General features: G+C 40.2%; 1 protein-coding gene across 1 annotated transcript in view; it reads right to left on the bottom strand.

Annotated features, from left to right (window-relative positions):
• The window catches only part of piwil2 (piwi-like RNA-mediated gene silencing 2), a 31,795-nt gene that overhangs the window by 1,734 nt on the left and 8,396 nt on the right, over positions 1 to 21,665 (bottom strand). The window contains exons 7-21 of the mRNA XM_053481013.1: positions 19,819 to 19,936; positions 19,413 to 19,537; positions 17,212 to 17,292; positions 15,683 to 15,796; positions 15,341 to 15,529; positions 14,432 to 14,516; positions 8,098 to 8,187; positions 7,749 to 7,889; positions 7,064 to 7,177; positions 5,948 to 6,136; positions 4,361 to 4,462; positions 4,069 to 4,185; positions 3,117 to 3,205; positions 1,674 to 1,779; positions 647 to 900 (exon numbers count right to left, since the gene is read on the bottom strand). Coding sequence (XP_053336988.1) covers positions 647 to 900; positions 1,674 to 1,779; positions 3,117 to 3,205; positions 4,069 to 4,185; positions 4,361 to 4,462; positions 5,948 to 6,136; positions 7,064 to 7,177; positions 7,749 to 7,889; positions 8,098 to 8,187; positions 14,432 to 14,516; positions 15,341 to 15,529; positions 15,683 to 15,796; positions 17,212 to 17,292; positions 19,413 to 19,537; positions 19,819 to 19,936 — 1,914 coding nt within the window. The remainder of the gene's footprint in view (positions 1 to 646; positions 901 to 1,673; positions 1,780 to 3,116; positions 3,206 to 4,068; positions 4,186 to 4,360; positions 4,463 to 5,947; positions 6,137 to 7,063; positions 7,178 to 7,748; positions 7,890 to 8,097; positions 8,188 to 14,431; positions 14,517 to 15,340; positions 15,530 to 15,682; positions 15,797 to 17,211; positions 17,293 to 19,412; positions 19,538 to 19,818; positions 19,937 to 21,665) is intronic.

Genomic DNA, 21,665 nt, shown 5'->3' with positions numbered 1-21,665 from the left:
AGAATATAATTTATAATAAATACATAAATCCCTATTTGTGCTCCTTCGTGGTGCAATGACTGATGGGGAAATTTCCACTTCCGGTGAAGTGCACTTGTTCCCTACATTCCCTTTTGCTCCCTTCAAGTGCGGGGTACTTAGAGTACTTTAAGCTGATTTGGGAAGCAGCCATGAACTCAGACTTGGGGTTTAGGAGGCGTGAGTGGTGATGATTATGTAGGCAGTATAGTGGAAAGTCCCCAGTTTATCTAATGAGTACAATGTGAGGCTTGGGACACATCCAGAGCGTACTGAGGACAGTGTGTTAAGATGGCCTACATAGTGAGATGCTGCGATTTGGGACGTGTTAGACTGCTGATGGTGTTTATGTGGCCTACAGAGTAGTGTGTAGTGGTGTGTGGTTTAAAATGTGTACACAGTGCATCTGGGGACACTTTATGGGACAGATTGAGGCAGTTCAGTGTGCAGTATTGGATATTGTATACAGTGAACCCCCGGGATATACAAACGCCCCGGCTGGTGAATTTTCTAATTACAAAAACGAAGCAAAATTCCGGCTGCATTTTGCTTTAACATGCAAAGCATTTTCAGCAAACAAGTGATCAAACGCTTAACGCTTCAGGTTTTGGGTTTGTCCGGAACCTACCAGTCTCGGTTTGTGACGGTGTGATCGAGCACGGTTCCTGGAGGAGGCGTCACGAATCGGTCGTCTCCGTAAGCGTACAGGGTCGTGTTGATCCGCTTCTGCACCACGATGAAGGCCAGCTTCGGCTCGTAGTTGGGAAACGTCTCGAAGCATCCGAGGATCTGCGGGATCTCGTGGAGCTCCACGGCTTTGAGCTGACCGTCTGAAACGCCGTCGCGGTAGATTATGATCTTCTCCGGGAAGCTGTGGTTCACCTGGAGAAGGTTCAAGATGATGATGATTCATAAACTTATTCACTTATTTCATAGACTTTAAGACACACTCCTAAATTCAGACCGATTAAAGAAACAAAAATGTTAATTACTCCATTAATGTTTTTTTATTTTACTGCATGTCCTGCCTCTAATATGGCACTTTACTTCCCCCTAGTGGTAAATAGCAGGTAAGCTTTCCTTTTTTATGGGTTTAAAAACAGATCTCGGCTCTAAAATTATCAGACGTTTGCATCTGATCTTTAGTTACATTCATATTGATATTTCAGGGATGAAAATGATGAAAATGTTGCAAAGGTGAAAGATAAAAAAGAATTCTTGAAGGTAGCTCAAGCTCAAAACTTTAGTTTCATCCAAACTTCCATCTAGAAGATTTTTATGATTAAACTTGGTGATGTTTCTTCGGTCATCTTATTATCCGTGTTAAACGTGCCGTTATCACACGTAGCCGCCGCGATTATGGGAAGCCATTAGGGTCAAACTTGGTCATGTGATCAATTTGCGTTAATCTAGATTATTCACAAATGCGTTAACATCGACAGCCTTGGTTTATGGCTACATTTAACGCAGAACGTTCACAAAGCAGATCCTCAAAATCCTCGGCCTTACTCGAGACTTTGACTGCACCAATGATTTCACGAGATTCACGCTTAAGACCTTTGCGCATTGAAATAAACATCCTGCTCTACTGACACAGCGGAAAATGAAGGACCTCTGCGGCATGGGAACGCACGTACGGCGCGTCAATCTTTTACCTCGTAATATTTCTGCAGGGCGGCCAGGAGACACACGCGGAAGCCGTTAATGATCTCCTCGTTGGGCATCTGGAACGCCACTCTGGAGTACCACTTTGTCATCAGGCTGAAAGGCACAGACATGAAGTGGAGGAATCATTCTTACATTTTTTTTAAGGCTCTGTCCTGAACTTATTCCTAGAGTTTGTGCGCGGTTACTGAGAAGCCAGATGTTTTTCAAGAGCTTACATTTCATTTTCTATTGTCTAAGAAAACGAATGAATAAATTAAACACAACATTTACTATATTTTGTAACTACAAATGTCAGGATAAGGAACTCCCACTACAGAATGACGATAAGTGTTATCTTTTAACTCTAAACCATTATGTTTAGTTTCATGGCTATAAAAAAAAATGTGTGGTTATGTTTTATTTCATAGCGTCGTGTGTCTGACTAACATCCAGCTGCTCCGTGATATCATTATGGAGGCGTGGAAGAGGATCCGAGCAACAACATGTGCAGCTCTGGTGAAGTCCAGGCCCAGGAGGATTAGGGCCGTGCTGAATAACAACAGTGCCCACACAGAATACTGACACTTTGGACACAGTTTTGACATCTTCACTTAGGGTGTACTAACTTTCGATACCAGTTATTTAGACAATAAAGTTGAGTTATTGTTAACAGGAGAGTAAATCTGTAGTAGATCCAAGTTTCATTTCCCTTAAGAACAAAACATAGAAAGCAATTTGCTGAAATGTGAGGGGTGTACTTACTTTTGTTATTGCCACACTTTTTGTCGATTTGTATTGTGGTTATGTAAATGTCATAGTTTTTAAAAAAAAACCTGATTCTATGTTTTTTTTTTTCCCTTTTTAGATTATCTTACGAATCTAACAAACTTGCCGTGTCCTGCATGGGATGATGTATTGTGTGAATAGTGTGACTAGAGGTCGCCCCCTGTAGGATTACAGAGGAATGGCAACATTTTGCAAACCTATTAATAAAAAAATTATAATAAAATACTAAATGTAAAAAAAAGTTAGTGTGGAGATGCATAAATTGCCACACAAAAAACTGCAGTATGCAATTAAATTGTTTTTTCTTTCATTTCTGGTAGCTAGTCTCTTCTTACAGCTCAATAATTCAGAGAAATCAATAACGCTTTAGTTATAAGATCTTTATTAATATTCACCAGTTTAAGATTTGACCTCAAATCAAACTCCTAATTCGTTTTTCACTTCAGAACAAATGTCTGCACTTTAACAAAAAAAAAACAAAAAAAAAAACACAAAACCTACACAATATGGGCAAAAGTTTGTGCACCCCTAACCATCGATACCGCATGTCATTGTTTTGCATCACGATTTTTATTATTGTTTTATTAAATTATCACCACACAAAACTCTCCCATTTTTCATTTCAGAACTTAAAAACTGGAGACAAAGAAGTGAAGACGTGTCACCTGTTAAGACTGGCCACAAATCCCATCACAGACAGGGTCTTCTTGGTGGTGTCGTGATGGACGTCCACGCCGATCACCATTAAGTGTTTCTGTGCGAAGGTAATTTCATGTTGGTGTTAGGATTCAGATCTCTTTACATGCAGTCACTCTACTTCTATAAAACATAAGCGATTTAAAATTTCCACGGCATTTTATAATGTTTATTGTACATTTTCAGGGACCATGGTAAACATGAAGAGACTCTGGTAGCTCCGTCAGTTCGGGTATTTCACCCGCCCTCACCTCGGACTGCTGTTGGCTCTGGTTTGTCTCATAGTGGCTCTTCACATTACTGCTTTTATCAGCACCATGATTTCAGAACATTTGACTGGTTTAAACCTCCCGCAGGAAGAATAAACTTCGATAAACTGATTTGTCCGTTCATCTTTGAAGGTTCAGTTTTCATAGGTTACGCTCCTTTTTTTTTTTTTTTTTTTTGAAAAGCCATGCTCTGTCGCACTTTTGTTTCTGCTGCATCTGTACACTTGTACATGTTTATTCACTGTAAACTATCCCGTTGTTTATTGTCTGTTGAGCCACGCCCACCTCGAGTGAAAAAGCACTAGATTACTAATATGTTAATTCTTCTCATTTAGCAGAAAAGCATCAGGGTCCGAATAGAACCGTCAATCGGTCCGGCTCCGACCCACGCTCTGTAATAATGTGTTCAAGGAGTTTTTAGGAGTTAAGTCGAGCATTATTCACACTTACTCCGTCTCCGAGTGCTACTGCAGTTTACCAAACTCGCCGCAATTAACTTTATAACATCCTCACAGCCGTCTCGCAGGTTAAACTGATAAACATCCTCCAGCTACAGTACGTTCTGTGTAAATCTCTAATTATGACTGCGACACTAACATAAGCGCGGCCTCTTTTGCTTTTTTTTCAGAAAATACAGGTAGACGTTATTCACCAGAGGGACGTTGACGGTCCAGAGCTCTCCTCCCAGTTTGCAGTTGATCTGCAGGAGGATCTTCTGCGCGATGCTGCGGAGTTTCTTCGGCTGAGAGATCGTACGGATGTTGATCACCTGAAAGCAGAGCGGACGCTATTGGCGCTGCGTTTTAACATCTTCATACGATATGCATCACTTTATACACACACACACACACACACACACACACACACACACACACGTTTCTTCTTTATCTACTTTCCAACGTGTCTGGTTTTCAATTACAAAAGAAAAAAAAAAAAAAGCAAACCTGCGAGGGACACGGAGTCTGAACGCAGCAGAACTTTTTGATGGCGCTGTACAGGTCGTCTCGGTTTCCGGTGATGATGCAAACCACCAGCTGCATGTCGGGCTGAAATCACAACAAGATCCACATCGGAGTTACGGAGGTTCGATAAAGCACACAGAGTTTTACTAGACGTAAAACTAAATTCAGATTTTATTTGTCACATACAGTCATACACAGTACAATATGAAGTGAAATGCTTATACGTGACCTTAATAAAGATTATTAATAGGAAATAAATATGGAATAAAATATAAAATTAGGGAAAATACAGCTATAGAGGATAAAACTGAATAAAAATCTAAGAAAAAGATTTCTGTACAAATATTTAAAAAATGCAGAAAACTTTAGTGTGGAAATAAAATAGAATTTAAATAGAATTCTCCAGGGAGCGTGCAAATAGGGTAAGTGCACATGGTTGATGGGGAAAAGAGTCTGGACGGCACTGAAACCATGGAATCGTTGATCCCTTCTCATGGCGGAGGTCGTCCGAAAAAAATGTCACAAGACACGTCTTAATCAACGTGTCAGAGAGCTTTAGAAAAGGTCAATGTCGCCCTGGAGCTCGAAGCAAGTGATGATGTAGGAATGAGTCACTGATTCCAGGTGTTTGTGAGGGACATACAGTGACGCCACGTCTGAATGTGTCTGGCAGGAAACAGAGATCACGTCCAGCATCGCATGTGATCGATTACACATCCATCACGGTATGTAGCGTTAACTTTTTCGGGTTTATCACAGCGAGTTATTACAGAATATTCGGGGCTCTTTTTCGAGTAAATCACTGTGTATTATTACTATTATTATTTTAGTTTGAAGCCCACATGTGTACACGTCTGTCTGCAAACAAGGATGAACCCCTTCACATAATTTTTTTGCCGTGAGAACAATATACGGTGTTGGTTTCCTGTTGATTAGAACAGAAGCCGAGGTATCGCTGTACGCCAATGACCATCTACCAAATTATCATTTTAAACATCTGTATCGGCCCAGAATTCCACGATCCTTACTTTTCACCAGTTCTTATTCTTATGGAATAAAATGACCAGATGCATTCATTTCGAGGTGGTTAGAGTAAAAAGTCTTTGTGTTTTGTCGTGACTCTATAACGGCACCCGTCCAGGTCGTCCTTCCCGTTTGGTCAGAGCCGTTTAAAGTAAAGACGTGTACGCCTTACGGGCAGAGCTGGGTAGTAACAAGTTACATTTACTTGAGTAACTCTTTGAAAAAAATTAACTTTTTTTAAAGTAGTTTTACTGCACCACTGCAACGTTTTACTTTTACTTGAGTAGATTTGTGAAGAAAAAACGCTGCTCTCACTCCGCTACACTCTGCTACACTCGACTCGGTACTTCTCTACACATTTATTCTACACATAGAAGTACAGCTACTCTTACTTTTTCTTACATTTTTTGGCTACTCCACCCACCTCTGCTTGAATAATGAATTAAAACCTAAACACACACTTCCTATTTGAGGATCATCTCAGCACCTGTGTATCAGAACACATGACCGGTCTGTACACTGTATAGAGAGGGGAAAGTTCTGCACCTTGCAGCTCAGCTCGCCGTGGATGCTCTTTATGTAGGTCTCGGTGCGATCGTCACGGAGCTCGACGCGCGTCGGACGGTCCAGCTTGATCCCCATCGGCGCGGCTGTTTTCATGAACGCCGCCTCCAGCTCCTCCTCCTGAAGGGCGGCTTTACGGGGGTAAAAAACCGTCCAGCGGTGCACAGGGATCTGAGACGGGAAAGAAAAACAAACAAAAAAATAAACAAGTTATATGAATCCTGTTTGTACATAAAGCACCAAAAAAAAAAAAAAAAAAGATAGGACGGTTACTGAAACTTTTCTAAATGAGCGAGTGAGACAGAGCCCAGGAGTACGGAACAATTCTATTCAATTCTATTCAATTAAATTTAATAAAAAAAAACTTTATTTATCCACATGGGGCAAATTAAGAAAAAAGAAATGTGACGATGGAGAACAGTATTTATAAAGGCCGTTCAAGTCGAACCAGGACTTTAATTTTTGAGAGTAAAAACTCTTTTTATTTCTCTATATAATCCCCTGCTACACTGATGCACTTGGATACCGTCAAGGTAAAAAGTTTTCTAAGTACACCAGCGCAATAATCCTGCTTCACGTCCTGATGAAACGCCGGCCTCCCAGGAACTCCTTAAATGATCCAAATATGTGGGAATAGCCGGGAGGTCAGGCCTCTTTTTGGTGGGTGTGGCTATAACTCTCATCTGCGCTCCTGTTACATGCAGGTGGTGTTGGTGGAAAGTATGAGGCTGACCAAAAACCACACAGTGTGTGTGTGTGTGTGTGTGTGTGTGTGTGCGTGCGTGCAAAGTCCTGACAGTCGCTCTGTAAAACCAGGTCGCGGAGACAGTTTATTAGACCTAAAGTCACCATCATCACTCTCTCCTGGTTACGTCTGATTCTGAGTCCCGGATTCAGGGGACTACGGTGCAGAGAGCGAGCGGGCGTGTGAAGAGCTGGAACCGAGTGCTTTTAGTCAGGGCTGAAACAAGGGGACGAAAAACGACTAGAGCGAGTGTGTGCACGAGGATTTCCACTTCACCTCCCATCGACGGGCGTGGCACTGAAATGAAAAGGCAGAGAGTGAGAGAGTGTGTGTGAGGATCCGGGCGCGCTCACACAGCTGATGGACGCGTCTCTGACGACCTCTCTCGACCAATCCACGGTCGGGGACGTGACGAAGGTGGAGGACTGCAGACAAATGGTCTCCATGGGCAGGGTCCTTCCCTGAGTCTATAGAGAGAGAGAGAGAGAGAGACAATGTATAAAAGAGGGAGAAAGAGAGAGACAAAAGAAAAAGACAGAAAGTGAAGAAAACACAAAAAGAGAAACAGAGAGACGCATCTTAACTATATTAAGTGTGTGTGTGTGTGTGTGTATGTCCTCACCACCAGTATATTGGACCTGACTTTAAGCATGTGTGTGTGTGTATATGTGTGTTTGTCCTCACCATCAGTATTTCGGGGCTGACTTTAAACATGTAAAGTGTGTGTGTGTGTGTATGTGTGTGTGTCCTCACCACCAGTATATCGGAGCTGACTTTAAACATGTAAAGTGTGTGTGTCTGTGTCTGTGTGTGTGTGTGTGTGTGTGTCCTCACCACCAGTATATTGGACCTGACTTTAAGCATGTGTGTGTGTGTATATGTGTGTTTGTCCTCACCATCAGTATTTCGGAGCTGACTTTAAACATGTAAAGTGTGTGTGTGTGTGTGTGTGTGTGTCCTCACCACCAGTATTTCGGAGCTGACTTTAAACATGTTGTGTGTCTGTGTCTGTGTGTGTGTGTGTGTGTGTGTCCTCACCACCAGTATTTCGGAGCTGACCTCGAGGCCCCAGCGGTTCAGTTCTCTCACTGCCTCCTGATTGGTGCTGATGTTGTGTAGAAGCTGCTTTAGAGAGTGTGTGTGCTGATCCACACTCACGTTAATGTGCACCATCAGTTCCTAAATAACAACACACACACACACACACACTAACAACTACTACTTATTTACAGCACAACCTTCACCTGGCGCGCTTGGAATGTATTGTACTGGGACGACATCATCATGTCATTACCATGACAACCATGAGGCTGAGCATATTCTTAAGAACAGCTCTTCCATCACTTTCATGCAGATAGCGGTGTTTATTGTCCTCCACGCGTCTTACCTTCATAGCCTTGAAGTCTTTCCTCATCTGCTCCGGGATGCCGGTCATGAAGGAGAGCTCTGGCAGCAGCAGGATCTCCCCCGACATCACCTGCGCAGAAACACAGCACACAAATCTCCGTGTGAAAGTTCTCCCCGCATGATGACTCTCTGTGACTCTGTATGGGATTCCTCATAGTGCTCTGGTTTCCTCCGAACCCCCATGACCGCTCTCGCTTCAAGATGAGAACAAATTTAAGGGTTAAAGGATCAAACGGGTTCAGGATGGTTCCGCTTTACGCCTTCATCATCACAGCCCGCGTGTGCTCACTTTACACTTACTGAAAACGCAAACGGCGAGCGGGAAGCTCATTAGCCCCGCCCACTCTCTACGGAATTGGATAGTCAAAATCAAAAATAATTATGGCGGTATAATAAATGAATCGCAGACTTACTGTAAGTTCCTCGAGACATGAAAACATTAACCAGGCACGGGAACCACCAGCGACGATATGATACGATATGATACGATATCATCACGATACCAGAGTGCTGATAAGCTTTGTATTGGAATTATGATTTTTAAATATCACGATTTTTTTTACAATTCTAAACAAACTTAACTAATAATTCTCTCCTATCACACGTGGTGGATGTGCTGCCTGATTTGATTCAACACATGACTGCCACAGGAAAAAAGATGAAAAAAAAAAAGATTTATGAAAATTCATAAAAATAACAAGTAATACTGTTACTGTCTTGAACTTGCAAATTTATCTATAAAAAATATATATTTTTGTATTGTTTTGTGAAGCCTGTACTTTAAGTATGCTAATTAGGCCCAGCCTCCCATCGATGGCACTGAAATCACATGACCTGACACGTCACCGCATTATAACTTTCTTCAAAACAACCATCACGGCAGACAAAAAAAAGAAAGATTTTTTTCTTCACAATAGTTCTTACGAAATCTGCCAAGAAAAAAATTCACTTGTTCGGGTTTCCGAAATCTTGTTTGTTTTGTCACGTGGCTCTTTCGTTTACATACTCTGATATTCATTAGCATATACTTAATGAGTGGGCGTGTCCACTGGATCAGCCTTGTTTGTATTTAATTATTTTAATGTACACATTGTATTTGCTACAGCGACTTTATTATATATTTTGCGTCTTCATTTTAACACATTCTTACACGTGATATAGATTTTGAGAACAATGTATGATCTGTGTCCACCTTTAATCTCATACAGCCATCGTTTTTTATATTAGACGTTTGTGTTTAAAGCCGGAGAACGTCAAGAAGTTTCAATCAGAAGTCAGATCACACCCTTTAAAACATTTAACTGTAATTAATTTATCAGCATGAACAGTGCTTTACATTGTATTGTTTTATTATTAGTAATCCTATACATGATTGTTCTTTTAATAGCATTCATATAATTTCTTTTTATTCAAAAATCTATTTAACACTTGATCGATGATGCTTGTTTAATTTTAATAATTTAATATGTATTATATTATCATTTTGAGATGTTTACATTTCTAACACTTTGTGTTAAATTAGTTTATTCAGTTTTGTAACCTTCATCATTCCACAAATGATGTGCACTTAATATTTTCTATTGTGTAACAGAATCTTCGTTTTATTCACACGCTATAAGACGTTGTGGTTTATATACACAGTCCTGTTAGTGAATAAACTCACACTGCAGTCTTTGGTTACTATAACCCCAAATCTAACAGTAAACTGTAATGCCTAAAACACACAATAGGGGGCGGTATATGATTTAAAAAAATCTGGGCTGGATTTCCTCTCAACCTGATTTTCTCCTCACCTAAACCAGAACATGACGAACAAACAGGATGATGTAGTGATGAAGCAGCAGCTCGAGCTCGTTATGTGTACGACTCTCGATTCTGATTGGTCGAGAAGGTGTTGGTTCATTACTTTTTTTCTATAAAGCAGCTCACAGCTGTACATCACAGGTTTATATTAACGCGCTCGATCTGAGACTTTTTCATTTCTGTTATTACAGAAGCAAATAATTTGCAGGGATAAACCTAAAGGTATAAAAACAATCATGTGACAGAAAGAAAAGTGCTGTCAGGCGTTCGAGTTAAAGCGGGACTCTGTGATTCTGCAGGATAAAAGAACACAGTCACAAGAGTAAAAACTCTCTTTATTTCTCTATATAATCCACTGATACACTAATGCACTTATCCCAGTGTTTCACTAGTGCTTGAATACCATCAAAATACCATCAAATCAAAAAAGATTTCTTAGTTTTCTGCCTGCTTCACGTCTAAAACCCTGGTCTCTCAGGAACTCCTTTAATAGCCCAAACATGGGGAAAAGTCTTGGAGCGAGGTCAGGACTGTACTGTATGAGGGATGTGGCGATAACTTTCAGCCGAGTTCCTGTAACATGCAAGTGGTGTTGGTGAATTATTGTGTGTACAGTTCACACAGACTTTATAAATTAATCAGTTTATTTCCAAGAATCTAAAAACATTCCACTTGCTGACGTTTAAATGTTTGTGTCTTTTGTAAGCGTCAATCAGTGGAAAATTGATTTGGAAAAGTCCAGGTTTGACTTGAACGTCCCGTCGAATAAGAGAAATATTTTTTAAATATACTATTAGAGCACACTAATCGACTACAGACTGCTGAGAGAAACTGCCTCTCCTATAGAGATTTATTCTTCACTTTTATTTTATTTCTAAGTAATTACCCGTTAAAATCCTAATACAAGATATAAGACGTTTTGTTCCTGAATTCCAAATGAGTAAAATCTTAGCCACTATTATATCCACTGTAATTATCCTTTCAAAATCTATACAGTGCCAACCTAGCACATCTCTTGTCCAAATCTTTTTGCCCCCGGTGCTCATAGACTAATTAGCCAGCGATGTAATCTGTAAAACGTTATTACTCTTCGACACGCGACATCAAACAACGATTGGCGGGCGAGCCGACCCCTCCAGCGCCGACCTGCAAAATGCACATAAATCTGCGACACGGTGATGGTGCTGTTGGCTGTTATGATGAAATAAAGATTTGGCTTATCTTTTGTGATGGAGAGCCGGACAGGAAGGACAGCTTGGGCGTGAGGAGTGTTACAGGAGCTCCTGATCGAGAATCAGCTCGGATATTCGGATCAGAAACAAGCGCTAGAGTTAAAGGGTCTTTCTTATATACGTACATTATAGTTAGATTATAGTTCTGTTTTTTTGCAAGGAAAATGACGTAGTGCCTTTGCAGTAAAGCATCTTACCTACCGCTCTTTTTTTTCCACACACATTTAACCTTGTGTCTATCGCACTCTCTCACGTGGCCCTTCATAAACCCAACACAATCATGAAACTGTTCTTTCCTTGCTCTCATAAATATATATATATATATATATATATATATATATATATATATATGTACAAAAAAACACCCAGATCATGTTTTTATCTTCCTCCGCTGCTCAGATCTCTGCTTTGTACTTTTCCGCGCAGGCGTCTGGATTTCAGTTAATCCCCGACTTTATTGCTATCAGCAGTCCGAAAAACACCAGATTATTAAAAACTCGGTCGCTCGGCTTCTGGGCGTAATCGCACCTTCACCTCGTGACCCCTATAACATCTTATAAAGAAACACTTTTCCACTTAAGTGCAAATACCTTGAAAATCTCTCTCTCTTTCTCTCCACTACGGACCTGGGAAAGTTTTTCTAAGCTGCTCCACAACTCTGAGTGTAGATATCATCTCCTCGCAGTCGGGCGCAGCAGCGCTTATCTCTAAACACATTAGATTTTCCCATCAGGCCTTCTTTTCTAAAACTGAAACCTTGAGGGTCGATAATTCTAAAGTCTAAAAGTCTAAATAAAAGATTAACTTTAGATCAGTGCTGTAAGCGTTAACTCGTCAACACTTTAAATGATTTAACGCAAATAAAAATTTGCGTGGTCTCATGGTGTTCGTGTGTTTCGTACACCATGTACTGTATGGTCCATGTCTGTGTCTTGTACCCGAGACCTTCACAGTTCTTATCCTGTTTTTGAAGCTGGTATTAGCTCCTGATGGGTTTTAGGGGGGTCATGTCCATTTGTTCTCGTATTAGCATTCTTATGATCATTAGCCTTTAGTTCCTAGCGCTAGTTGTCATGTTTAGATTTCGTGATGGAGTTTTAAAGCGTTAAACCATTGTTATACAACAAATAACATTTTAAAAATTTTCTATTTGGTACTAAATTTAATCTTTATATTTTACCCGTGTCATTTCTACATTTAGGTATCGCTTATGAGGTTTGATTATTAACACATTTTTTGTTTATTTTTTTTCTCCCCATTTTTATTTGTGGGGGGTGGAGGAAAAACATAAATCATACATTTAGCTGAGACTACAGTGGAACCTTGGATTACGAGCAGAATTCGTTCCGGAAGCAGGGTCGTGTATTTCAAAACACTCGTAAACCAAATCGAATTGTCTCATAAAAATAATGGAAACTCAGATTATTTGTTCCACAGCCCCCAAAAAATAAATACATAAAAATAATTCATAAAGTAGAAAATAAAAAAATTAACCTGCACTTTACCTTTGAAAAGAATCACGACAGAGCATTGTTTCCATGTAGAGCAGAGAGAAAGAGTGTGTGTGTCTGTGAAGGCGAAAGTAGGAGGGGTCTATGTGTGTGTGTTTCACGATGTCCAATGACGCGCGTGCACACACAGACACAAAGAGCAGACTGATACAGAGAGATAAAATGGATTTTTAACCTCTCTAATAAAACTTGCTTTTGCTTTACACGCGCGCTGTACACACATGCATACAGACACAAAGTAAAATGTTTTACACACACACGTAGTCACAGTAAACAGTACACGCGTGCACAGATGTTAATTATACTAGTAAGAGACGCGTACTAAGAGCCAGCAGGGGAGACGATTACCCACAATTCCGCAGCACAAGAGGGAGAAAAAACTTTGGCTCAGTTGTGATCACGTTACGCTCGGCGCCAAAACAAGAAGCGTGATACACGATACTCTGTACTCGTAAAACCAAGACTTGCTCGTTTTCCAAGTCAAAATTTATTTTAAAAAATCTTTGCTCGTCTTATGGAACACTAGCTAACCGCGTTCCTCGCAATCCGAGGTTTCACTGTAAATAATCCTAGAACTGAGAAAAACTGAAAATTTTACAGACATTAAACAGAAATTTCATCTCCTTTTAATCTGATCAGAAGGTCAGGGGTTTAAATCGAGGCCCTTAACCCTGTCTCCTCCCCGGGATGCTGCATCATGGTTGAAATATAAATTTCATATTATAATAAATATATGACAAAAAACACATGGGATCAGCATCATTTCTGAAGAAAATCATACTTGAACATTTTTGTTGACTTGCTTTTATAGTCCCTCTTACTGAATCCGTATCTCACTCCGTGAGTCTTGCACAAAGAAGAATCTATAACACGTGTACAATAGGAAAGTTTTTGGCTAAGATTTTTTTTCTCAACATCCTAAATAAACATGACTGGAGTTACACAGTGTTTGTATTGTATAATGTATAAGAAACATGATCAGGTTACAGTGTGAGAAAGCACATTTTGGACTATTGTAATGCATTACTAAGTGGTTGTCCTGCATCCTCAATAAACAAGCTTCAGTTAGTCTTAGATTCTGCTTTATGATGGTTGGAGCTACACATGCTGCTCCTGTGCTCCCAGTGACCCAGACCCCATCTGCCCTCTGCACCTACTGACTCATAACTGGACTTCATGGTAATGTAGAATAAAGAATTTTTGTTATATTCTGTTTTTTTATTATTAATATTTAACAAAAAAAATTTGGGACAATGACCATTGTTAAAAGCACTATATAAATAAAATTGAATTGAAATGAATTGAATTGAGAAAGCGAAGACACCGTGACTCGAGCAGGAGATTTGAGAGGCAACGAGACTAAATGTACAGTAATATAGCATCCAGGGGATCCATTTATAAAGTATACCAGAGGATTCAAATAACACCTACGCTACTGTCAATCATTCTGGATTCACTTGTCAGTTGGTTCATTTATAAGGAGGCAGAAGATGCCCTGATTCTGCCTTTTTTTGTGAGTTCTTATGCAAAATGTGTAAAGATTGACAGGTCTGATAATCTGCAAAGTGCATATTAAATACAATTATGTGACAATTATGCGATGACGCAGAAAAATGCAACCACACGTTCTTAAACATGGCTGTATTTCTGTCAGAGGTTCTGAGTTGGAAGTTACGTCCACCAAAAAAAAAAAAAAAAAAAAAAAAGCTAAATAAGCACGTTTTTCACGAATCACCTCTTGATCCATAAGGTATGACGTGCACCTCACCTTTCCACTAGGTCTGGCCCTTTCCTTCGGCCGATGGATTAACAAGGGTTGATCAAGTTCTTTTACGGTGATGCCGTAGTTTTTCCTGCGATCAAAATCGGAAAGAAGAAAAGAAACAACACTTTTAACAACAACACAAAGTCAAGGCAATAACTATTCCAATAAGTTTCCTTCAGCGTTTTTTTCTTTACAGAAATCCCCTTGTTTTCTGATGAGGTGAAACGGCCCGTAGTTGATCTGTGATCTGTACGGATTTCACACTTACGATGCCTCAATTGAAGATTTTATCCATCAGAATGTGAAATTACATTTTACAGCTGCTGTGTGGAGTTATATTGGGGCCCGTTCCGGGAAGCGCTTGTTTTGTGAGGGGGTGCGGTATCAGGGTTGCCAGATCGCACCAAAAAAGTCCCCCATAGGCGGCACAGAAAGCCTATCCATACGGAGCCCGTAATCGGACATGGGTGAGGGGGATAAAAACCATTGCAGGGAAAAAAAATCTATAAAATGGGACATGGGACAAAAAAACAACAACAACAACAAAAAAAGATTGTAAACACACATAGGAGGGGGGGAAAATGGAGACCACGAAACACACACACTTCCGGATCAATCTTTTAGCACCAAAATACAGAAAGAGAAAGCTACAAACGGAACGTCTTTATATTGTAGGTCAAGCTGAAAGGAAAACTCAGTAATTTTCTCCATGCCTGTTTAACAACGCACGTGTAACACTAATCTGATTATTAACTTTCCCATTTGCTTTTTTCTTTATTTTTTTGCATTAAAAATAGTAAAAAAAAAAAAATCATTTCAAGGTCCCTACCACCTTTCTTTATACAATATTTGTTTTAACGTGCCTCGCTTTACAAAAGTTGTACAAGTAATAAATCTAAAACCCCCGAATACCTGTAGTATTCGATGAAGGTGGTCTCGGAGCCGTCGGCCATGGTGAAGGAGTCTCTGGGCGACTTGGCCCACTCGATGTCGTCGATGCGGTAGGTCCGGTTGTTGTAGCGAGTGATGACTATGGAGCCGATGAACTCTTTGGTGCACTCGTCCTTGAAGCTTTCTCGACTCTCCTGGTAGATCATATTCCTACAGTACACACACACACACACACACACACAATATAAGCTTCAAAATAAACAACACCGAAATACTTTCACAACATTACTGCTTATATTAAAATGTTTATGTTATATATATTCCTGCTAAATGATCTTAAGTGGAACTCAATTATGTGCTTACATGATGTCCAGGACCGAATCGTTCCTTAGCACTTTGTGTGAAATGTCCACGCCCAGATACAAACCTCCATCTGTATGTTTTATACTGGTGGAGTAACCTGGCCACACCTGCAGCCTGACACACACACACAGATGAAAAAACAAAAAACAGGTGTTGGGTGTTTGTTAAAAAGTTATAACCTTGGACAGAAGTCATTACACTGATGATTCTGATAAAAATCAATCCATCCATTCAGGCTTACAAACGACCTTACCAAGGAAACCTTATAACTTAGGAAACATCCATATGTCCATCCACCAATTCATCCATCCATCCAAGCATGCAAAAATCCATCCATTCAAGCATGCAAAAATCCTTATATCCGTTAATGCTTCCATCCAACCAAGCACATCCATTCATCACTCGAAGCATATAAGCAGTCTTCCTTCCATCTGTTTATCCATCCAACCATAGATGCGTCCATCCATACCATCCAAACATCCTTCCATCCATTAATCCAAACACCTATCCATTTATCAAAAACTTCCATCCATTCAGGCATACAAACAACCTTACCATCTAACCAAGGAAGCATCCATCCGTCCATCCAAGCATATATCCTTTCATTCATTCATCTACACCAACCAAGCATGCAGGCATCCATCCATCCATCCATCCATCTATTCATAAGTCAGGTATGGTAGTTTATCATCTAACCAAGGAAGCATCCATCCATCCATCCATCCATCCAAGCACACAAACATCCATCAAATCATCACTTTAAGCTACCATTTCCAACCCCATCCGACCGAGGATGTATCAATCCATCCATCCATCCATTAATTCAAACATCTATGCACTCTTTTATCAAAGTTTTTTATTCAATACTTACCATCTAACCTTCTATCCATCCATTCAAGCATATGAACATTCTTTTCAGCCGTCACATTAAGGAAGCATCCACTCATCCATCCATACAACCCTTTGATCACCCATCTGACCAAAATGTGTCCACACATCTATCCGAATTTACTAACATCATTCCACTTATTTAAGCAAGGCTGGATCAGTCTGTCCATCTACTGTACCTCCATGCATACAAACTTTCATTCTTTCGTCCATCCAAACAGATGCATCCATCCATCCATCATCCGTCAACATCAATTCCGTTCATCCATCTAACTAAGGATCCATCCCCCCTTTTTATACAGCCATCTAACCACAAATACATCCATCGATTCATCAGCATCCCTGCAGCCTTCAATTCTTCTATTCATTCAAACATCCATCCATCCATCCAAATACAGAAACATCTTTCCTTTTATCTCTGTCTCTCATACAAAGTCCCTTCCATTCATCCATCCATCCATTCATCTAAGCATGTAAACATCCATCTAATAATCCGTCCGATCAAACATCCCTCCATCCCTCCAGGCTCGGCTAATCTCTGACACATGCATCACTGGAACGACGCGCTGTGTGATATTTCTCTGAAACTGCTGGAGAGTTTCTGGCACTTTCTCGTTAATTTCTCAGGAAGTGCTTAATACCTGTGTTTGCTAAGAACAACTGCACTTTTGGGGTCATAATGGTTCCTGCCGATCAGATTTAGCCCCAAAATCTTCATCACTCTAAAAAGAAACAGAGAGAGAGAGAGAGAGAGAGAGAGAGAGAGAGAGGATGAGAAAAGAGGGATCTTTCTTTTTAAAGGAAAAAAACAAAACAAAGGTCAGTGTTATTAATCACAGTCATCAGATTTAGCTGCAGTGCACAGGGACCTGATGTGATCCTAATGATCAGGAGTTCAATGCAGACTAATTGCATTTTTAAAAGGATTTCTCAAGATGGGGGAAAAAAAAAAGAGTGTTTATTTAAACAAACAAAAGGAAGGAATGATGGAGACACGCTGACCCGGCACGGAGATCGGACACGCTGAACTTATTAAAAGAAATGGAAGCAGAAGAACAAGACTGAAAGTACTGGAAAGAAGATGAAGGGGAAAAAATAAAATAGAAGAGACGGAGACATCATAAAGTGAAAAAAAAAATAAAGAAATGCAGCGAGTGCAAGGAGACAGACAAGGAGGATAGAAAGGATGGAGAACAAGGGACGGGAGGAGAGGAGAGGAGAGGCGCAAGAGACGGAATAGACTGAGTACAGACACAGAGGAGAGAGAAAAAGAGAGAGAGAGAGAGAGAGAGAGGACGAAAATAGAGACGGAGGGAAAAGGTCGGAGAGGGGAGACGAGAAATAATGATGGACGGAGAAAAAAGGAAAGGACAACTGAAAAATAATTATATGACGAGCGGAGGAAAGAGATGAAGGAAGAGTTAGAATGTGTGTGTGTGTGTGTAAGAGAGAGAGAGAGTGAAAAAGTAACAAGAGGGATGGAGAGAAAGCACAAAACTAAAGAGATAAACTGAAGAGAGAGGGAGAGAACTAAGAGAAAATTAGAGTAAAGAGAGAAGGATTAAAAAAATAACCTGATGAGACAGGACGAGAAAGAATCAAGGAGAGAAAGAAGATACAATAATGAGAGAAAGAAAAAGAGAGAGAGAGAGGAAAAGATGAGCAAGAGAATGAAGAGAGAGGAAGAGAAGCTGTGTAGAAGAAATTAAATAGAGAGAGAGAGGGAGAGAGCATGAGAAGAAAGCACTAAAGTGAAAAGGAAGTGACTTTAAAAAAGAAAAAGAAAGAAAGAGGGAGGGAGAGAGACAGGAAAAGAGAGAAAGAATGTAAAAAGGAGACGAGGAGAGAGAGAGGGGGATGAACTTTAAGAAAGAGAGCGAGAGAGCAATACAATGAAGAGAGAGAAAATGATCAAGAAAGTGGAGAGAAAGAAGCAGTGTGGAGGAGAAAGAGAGAAGGAAGGAAAGGGAAAAAAGGGAGAAAAAGGAAGAGAGAGCAAAGGAAAAAAATGAAAAGAAGAGGAAAGAAATGTATAAAAGAATGTATAGGGAGAGAAAATATAAAATATAAATTAATATATATTATATATATATATAATATAAAAAGAGGATACAAGGAGAGAGAGGGTGGAGAACTTTAAGAAGCAGAGAGGATGTACAAGAAAGAGAGAGAGAGAGAGAGAGAGAGAGAGAGATGAATACCGTAAGCGGCGGGTGAAAGCGGCCTGAACACTCTTTAACGGCTCCTGAAATCACGCGGCATCGCTCCGCTGATTTAATGTGCTATTGCTGTTACCACGGCAACACAGAGCGAGCACTATTATATTTTGTTGACACAGAACTCAGAATAAGTGTGTGTGAGAGAAAGAGAGAGAGAGAGAGAGAGAAAGAAAAAAAGAAGAAAAAAAAAAAACACTTCAACATCTTTATGTATTTATTGGTGAAGAAGCGCGGGCCGTGTGATAAAGAGACGCCGCCGCGACGCTTCAAGGCCACCGAGGCTTAAACACACACTTAACTGTGGGTTCATCACCAGGTGTGTTTTGATAAAAGACTCGCGCTGACACAGACTTCGGCGTGGGCTCGGACCATCACTCTTGTTTGTTTTTATTTAATTTTTTTGCTTCTGTTTATTTGTTTAATTTTCGTTAAGTGTTTCCGCGATAATAATAATCAAGATGATTTAAAAAAAATAAATCAATAAGTTATGAGTTTTAAGGTGATGTTTCCAACTTGATTTTGTTTTTAACACAAAATCCCTCGATCAAATTTCACACTCCTGTTTCTCTAGTGTTTATTTGTCCTGCGTTTACCCACAGACGTACACACACACACACACACACTTGCGCAGGAGGATGTTGTAGAAGGGGATACAGAGGTCCGAGTGCGGGGGCAGGATCTTGGTCATCTGGATTTTAATATTGATTTCCTGGTTGTCGGTTTTCCTCTCCGCTTTCAGATAAACCACCTGGTTAAAGAGAGAGAAAAACAATAGAAAGAACAAGAAACTAAAAAGAAATAAAAAGCAGGAAAGACTGTGGAGTACGAAGGGGTGCCAAAACTTTTGACAAATTCCATATATTAGTGCAAAAATCACCATCACCATCGTGGCTACGCCGCTGATTATATGTGATGATCCCAATTAGGATTTAGATTTTTTTTTTTATCCTTTAAGTGAAACCCTTTATAAACTTAACGCTAAGATCATAGCTCTCTCACACACACACACACACACACACACACACACACCTGCTCTAGGCGTTTGGGCAGATAGAGGATGAAACCGTCGAAGGCCACGACGTCTCCGGTAGTCTCTCGATGTTCTCTCATCATGGCGAAGCGCATCCCCGTCGACTCCACGTTTGGCCTGAAACGCACAAACACTCGCGGTCTCGTACAAAGTGACGCATGTCGATCAGTGAGCGTCATCAACCTGAAGCCAGGCATTAAGACATAAAAGCACACGTGACATAAATACAGTGGAACCTCAAACACCACATACTTTCGAACTGAAATTTTGGCAGAACTTTGCCTCGGCTGAGTTGCGCGTACGCCCGGGAGACGATCAAAACTTGTTTGCGTCAGTTTTTATTTTTTTTTGCATTTTAGTAAAAACATACAATATTTAGTAAAAACATACTGTAGAACCATTAGTCCTGAGAATGTAACAAACTCCCAAGGAGTAACACACTCTGAGGACAGCAACACCCCTCCCTTCGCTTGCGTGAGCTCACAGACGCCACTGATTGGCTGTAGAGCCCTGATAAATGTGGAAGCACTATGTACCGCTCGTCCCTCCCCTCTGAGAGAGCTCGACCAATCAGACCTCCGGCTGCGAGAAGTTACAGCATCACCCGGGAATCGTATCAGCGATCTCCGGATGATGGGGCGAGCACTTTACCACTGCGCCACTCGAAAGCAGCTCTCTGTGGTTTTAACGTTATGGCTAATCGATGTAGGTGATCACGCTCTGTTTATAGAACTTATTTTAATCAACTAGTAAAAAAGACAAATACATAAGTTTTCTACATAATCTCAATGCTTTTCCATTTACGTCAACAAGCTTTAATATTCCCTTCAAAAATGTTTACGACTGAGCTGCGAGCCACGAACACACATCAGAAGTGAATCTTTGTCCTCGTAGGGCTGCTTTTAGGTCATCTAGACGTCACAATTTGGACCTTGTCCATGCAGGTCAGATCAGGGCTGAAACGATTCCTCGACTAATTTAAGTAATTCGATTACAAAAAATGATCAAGGCAAAATCTTCTGCCCTGAAGCTGCTTTTAATTGATTTTAAAAGCTTGCGTTATATTTTTGCGCAATTATTTGTTGAGACGCAAACAGTTAGCTGTGTATTGATTTGATGAAGTGTTCTGTTGCGGGCTGCAAAATGGAAAGAAACGATAAAAATATCAGCGAGCCAAGAGAAGAATGTATGGGACTGTAATGCACTTAATTAATTTTAGTCAACCTTAATCTACCCATTGTATTGTGAATAATGACAATGTTTATTTTTGATAAAATGCTTTATGCATTTAAAAATTAAAAGTTATATATTTTACACTGCTGTTGAAAAGTAAATTTTATCCGATTACTCGATTAAATTTTTGGAATACTCGATTACTAAAATATTCAATAGCTACAGCCCTAGCTCAGATCCTTACGCTTTCCCATTTTTCCTTAGGGTTAGAGACTTTCGACTTTGAGAATTTTCCACGTCATTGTATATGATGCTCACGTCAGCTCCCTGTGGTTTTAACGTCATGGCTGGTCTGAATGCTGCACGACCACAGAGCCCAGAATACCGTAAGACCCGTAATACTTTGTCTCTGTGAACCAAGCTTTTATAAAGTGCACACACTACATACAGCAGGCACTCAGCCATCAGCTGGTTTAATGAGAGGACTGGGTTTGTTCAGAGGGCTTATCAACCCCTTTTTATTTTATTTTATTCTTAAGTTTATTTATTGAAGCTTATTCATTTAAGTTGAGATTTCAGCTGTTAGGGCTTTAATAACTCATTACACACAAGGTTAGAAATACTGCATAAATCAATCTTGTTGTTTTCACACTTCACCTCACAGCTCATTACT

Source organism: Clarias gariepinus, chromosome 21 (assembly GCF_024256425.1).
Source record: "Clarias gariepinus isolate MV-2021 ecotype Netherlands chromosome 21, CGAR_prim_01v2, whole genome shotgun sequence".
Taxonomy (NCBI): Eukaryota; Metazoa; Chordata; class Actinopteri; order Siluriformes; family Clariidae; genus Clarias; species Clarias gariepinus.
Note: the sequence above shows the minus strand (reverse complement) of the source record. Positions and strands in the feature narration are given on the sequence as shown.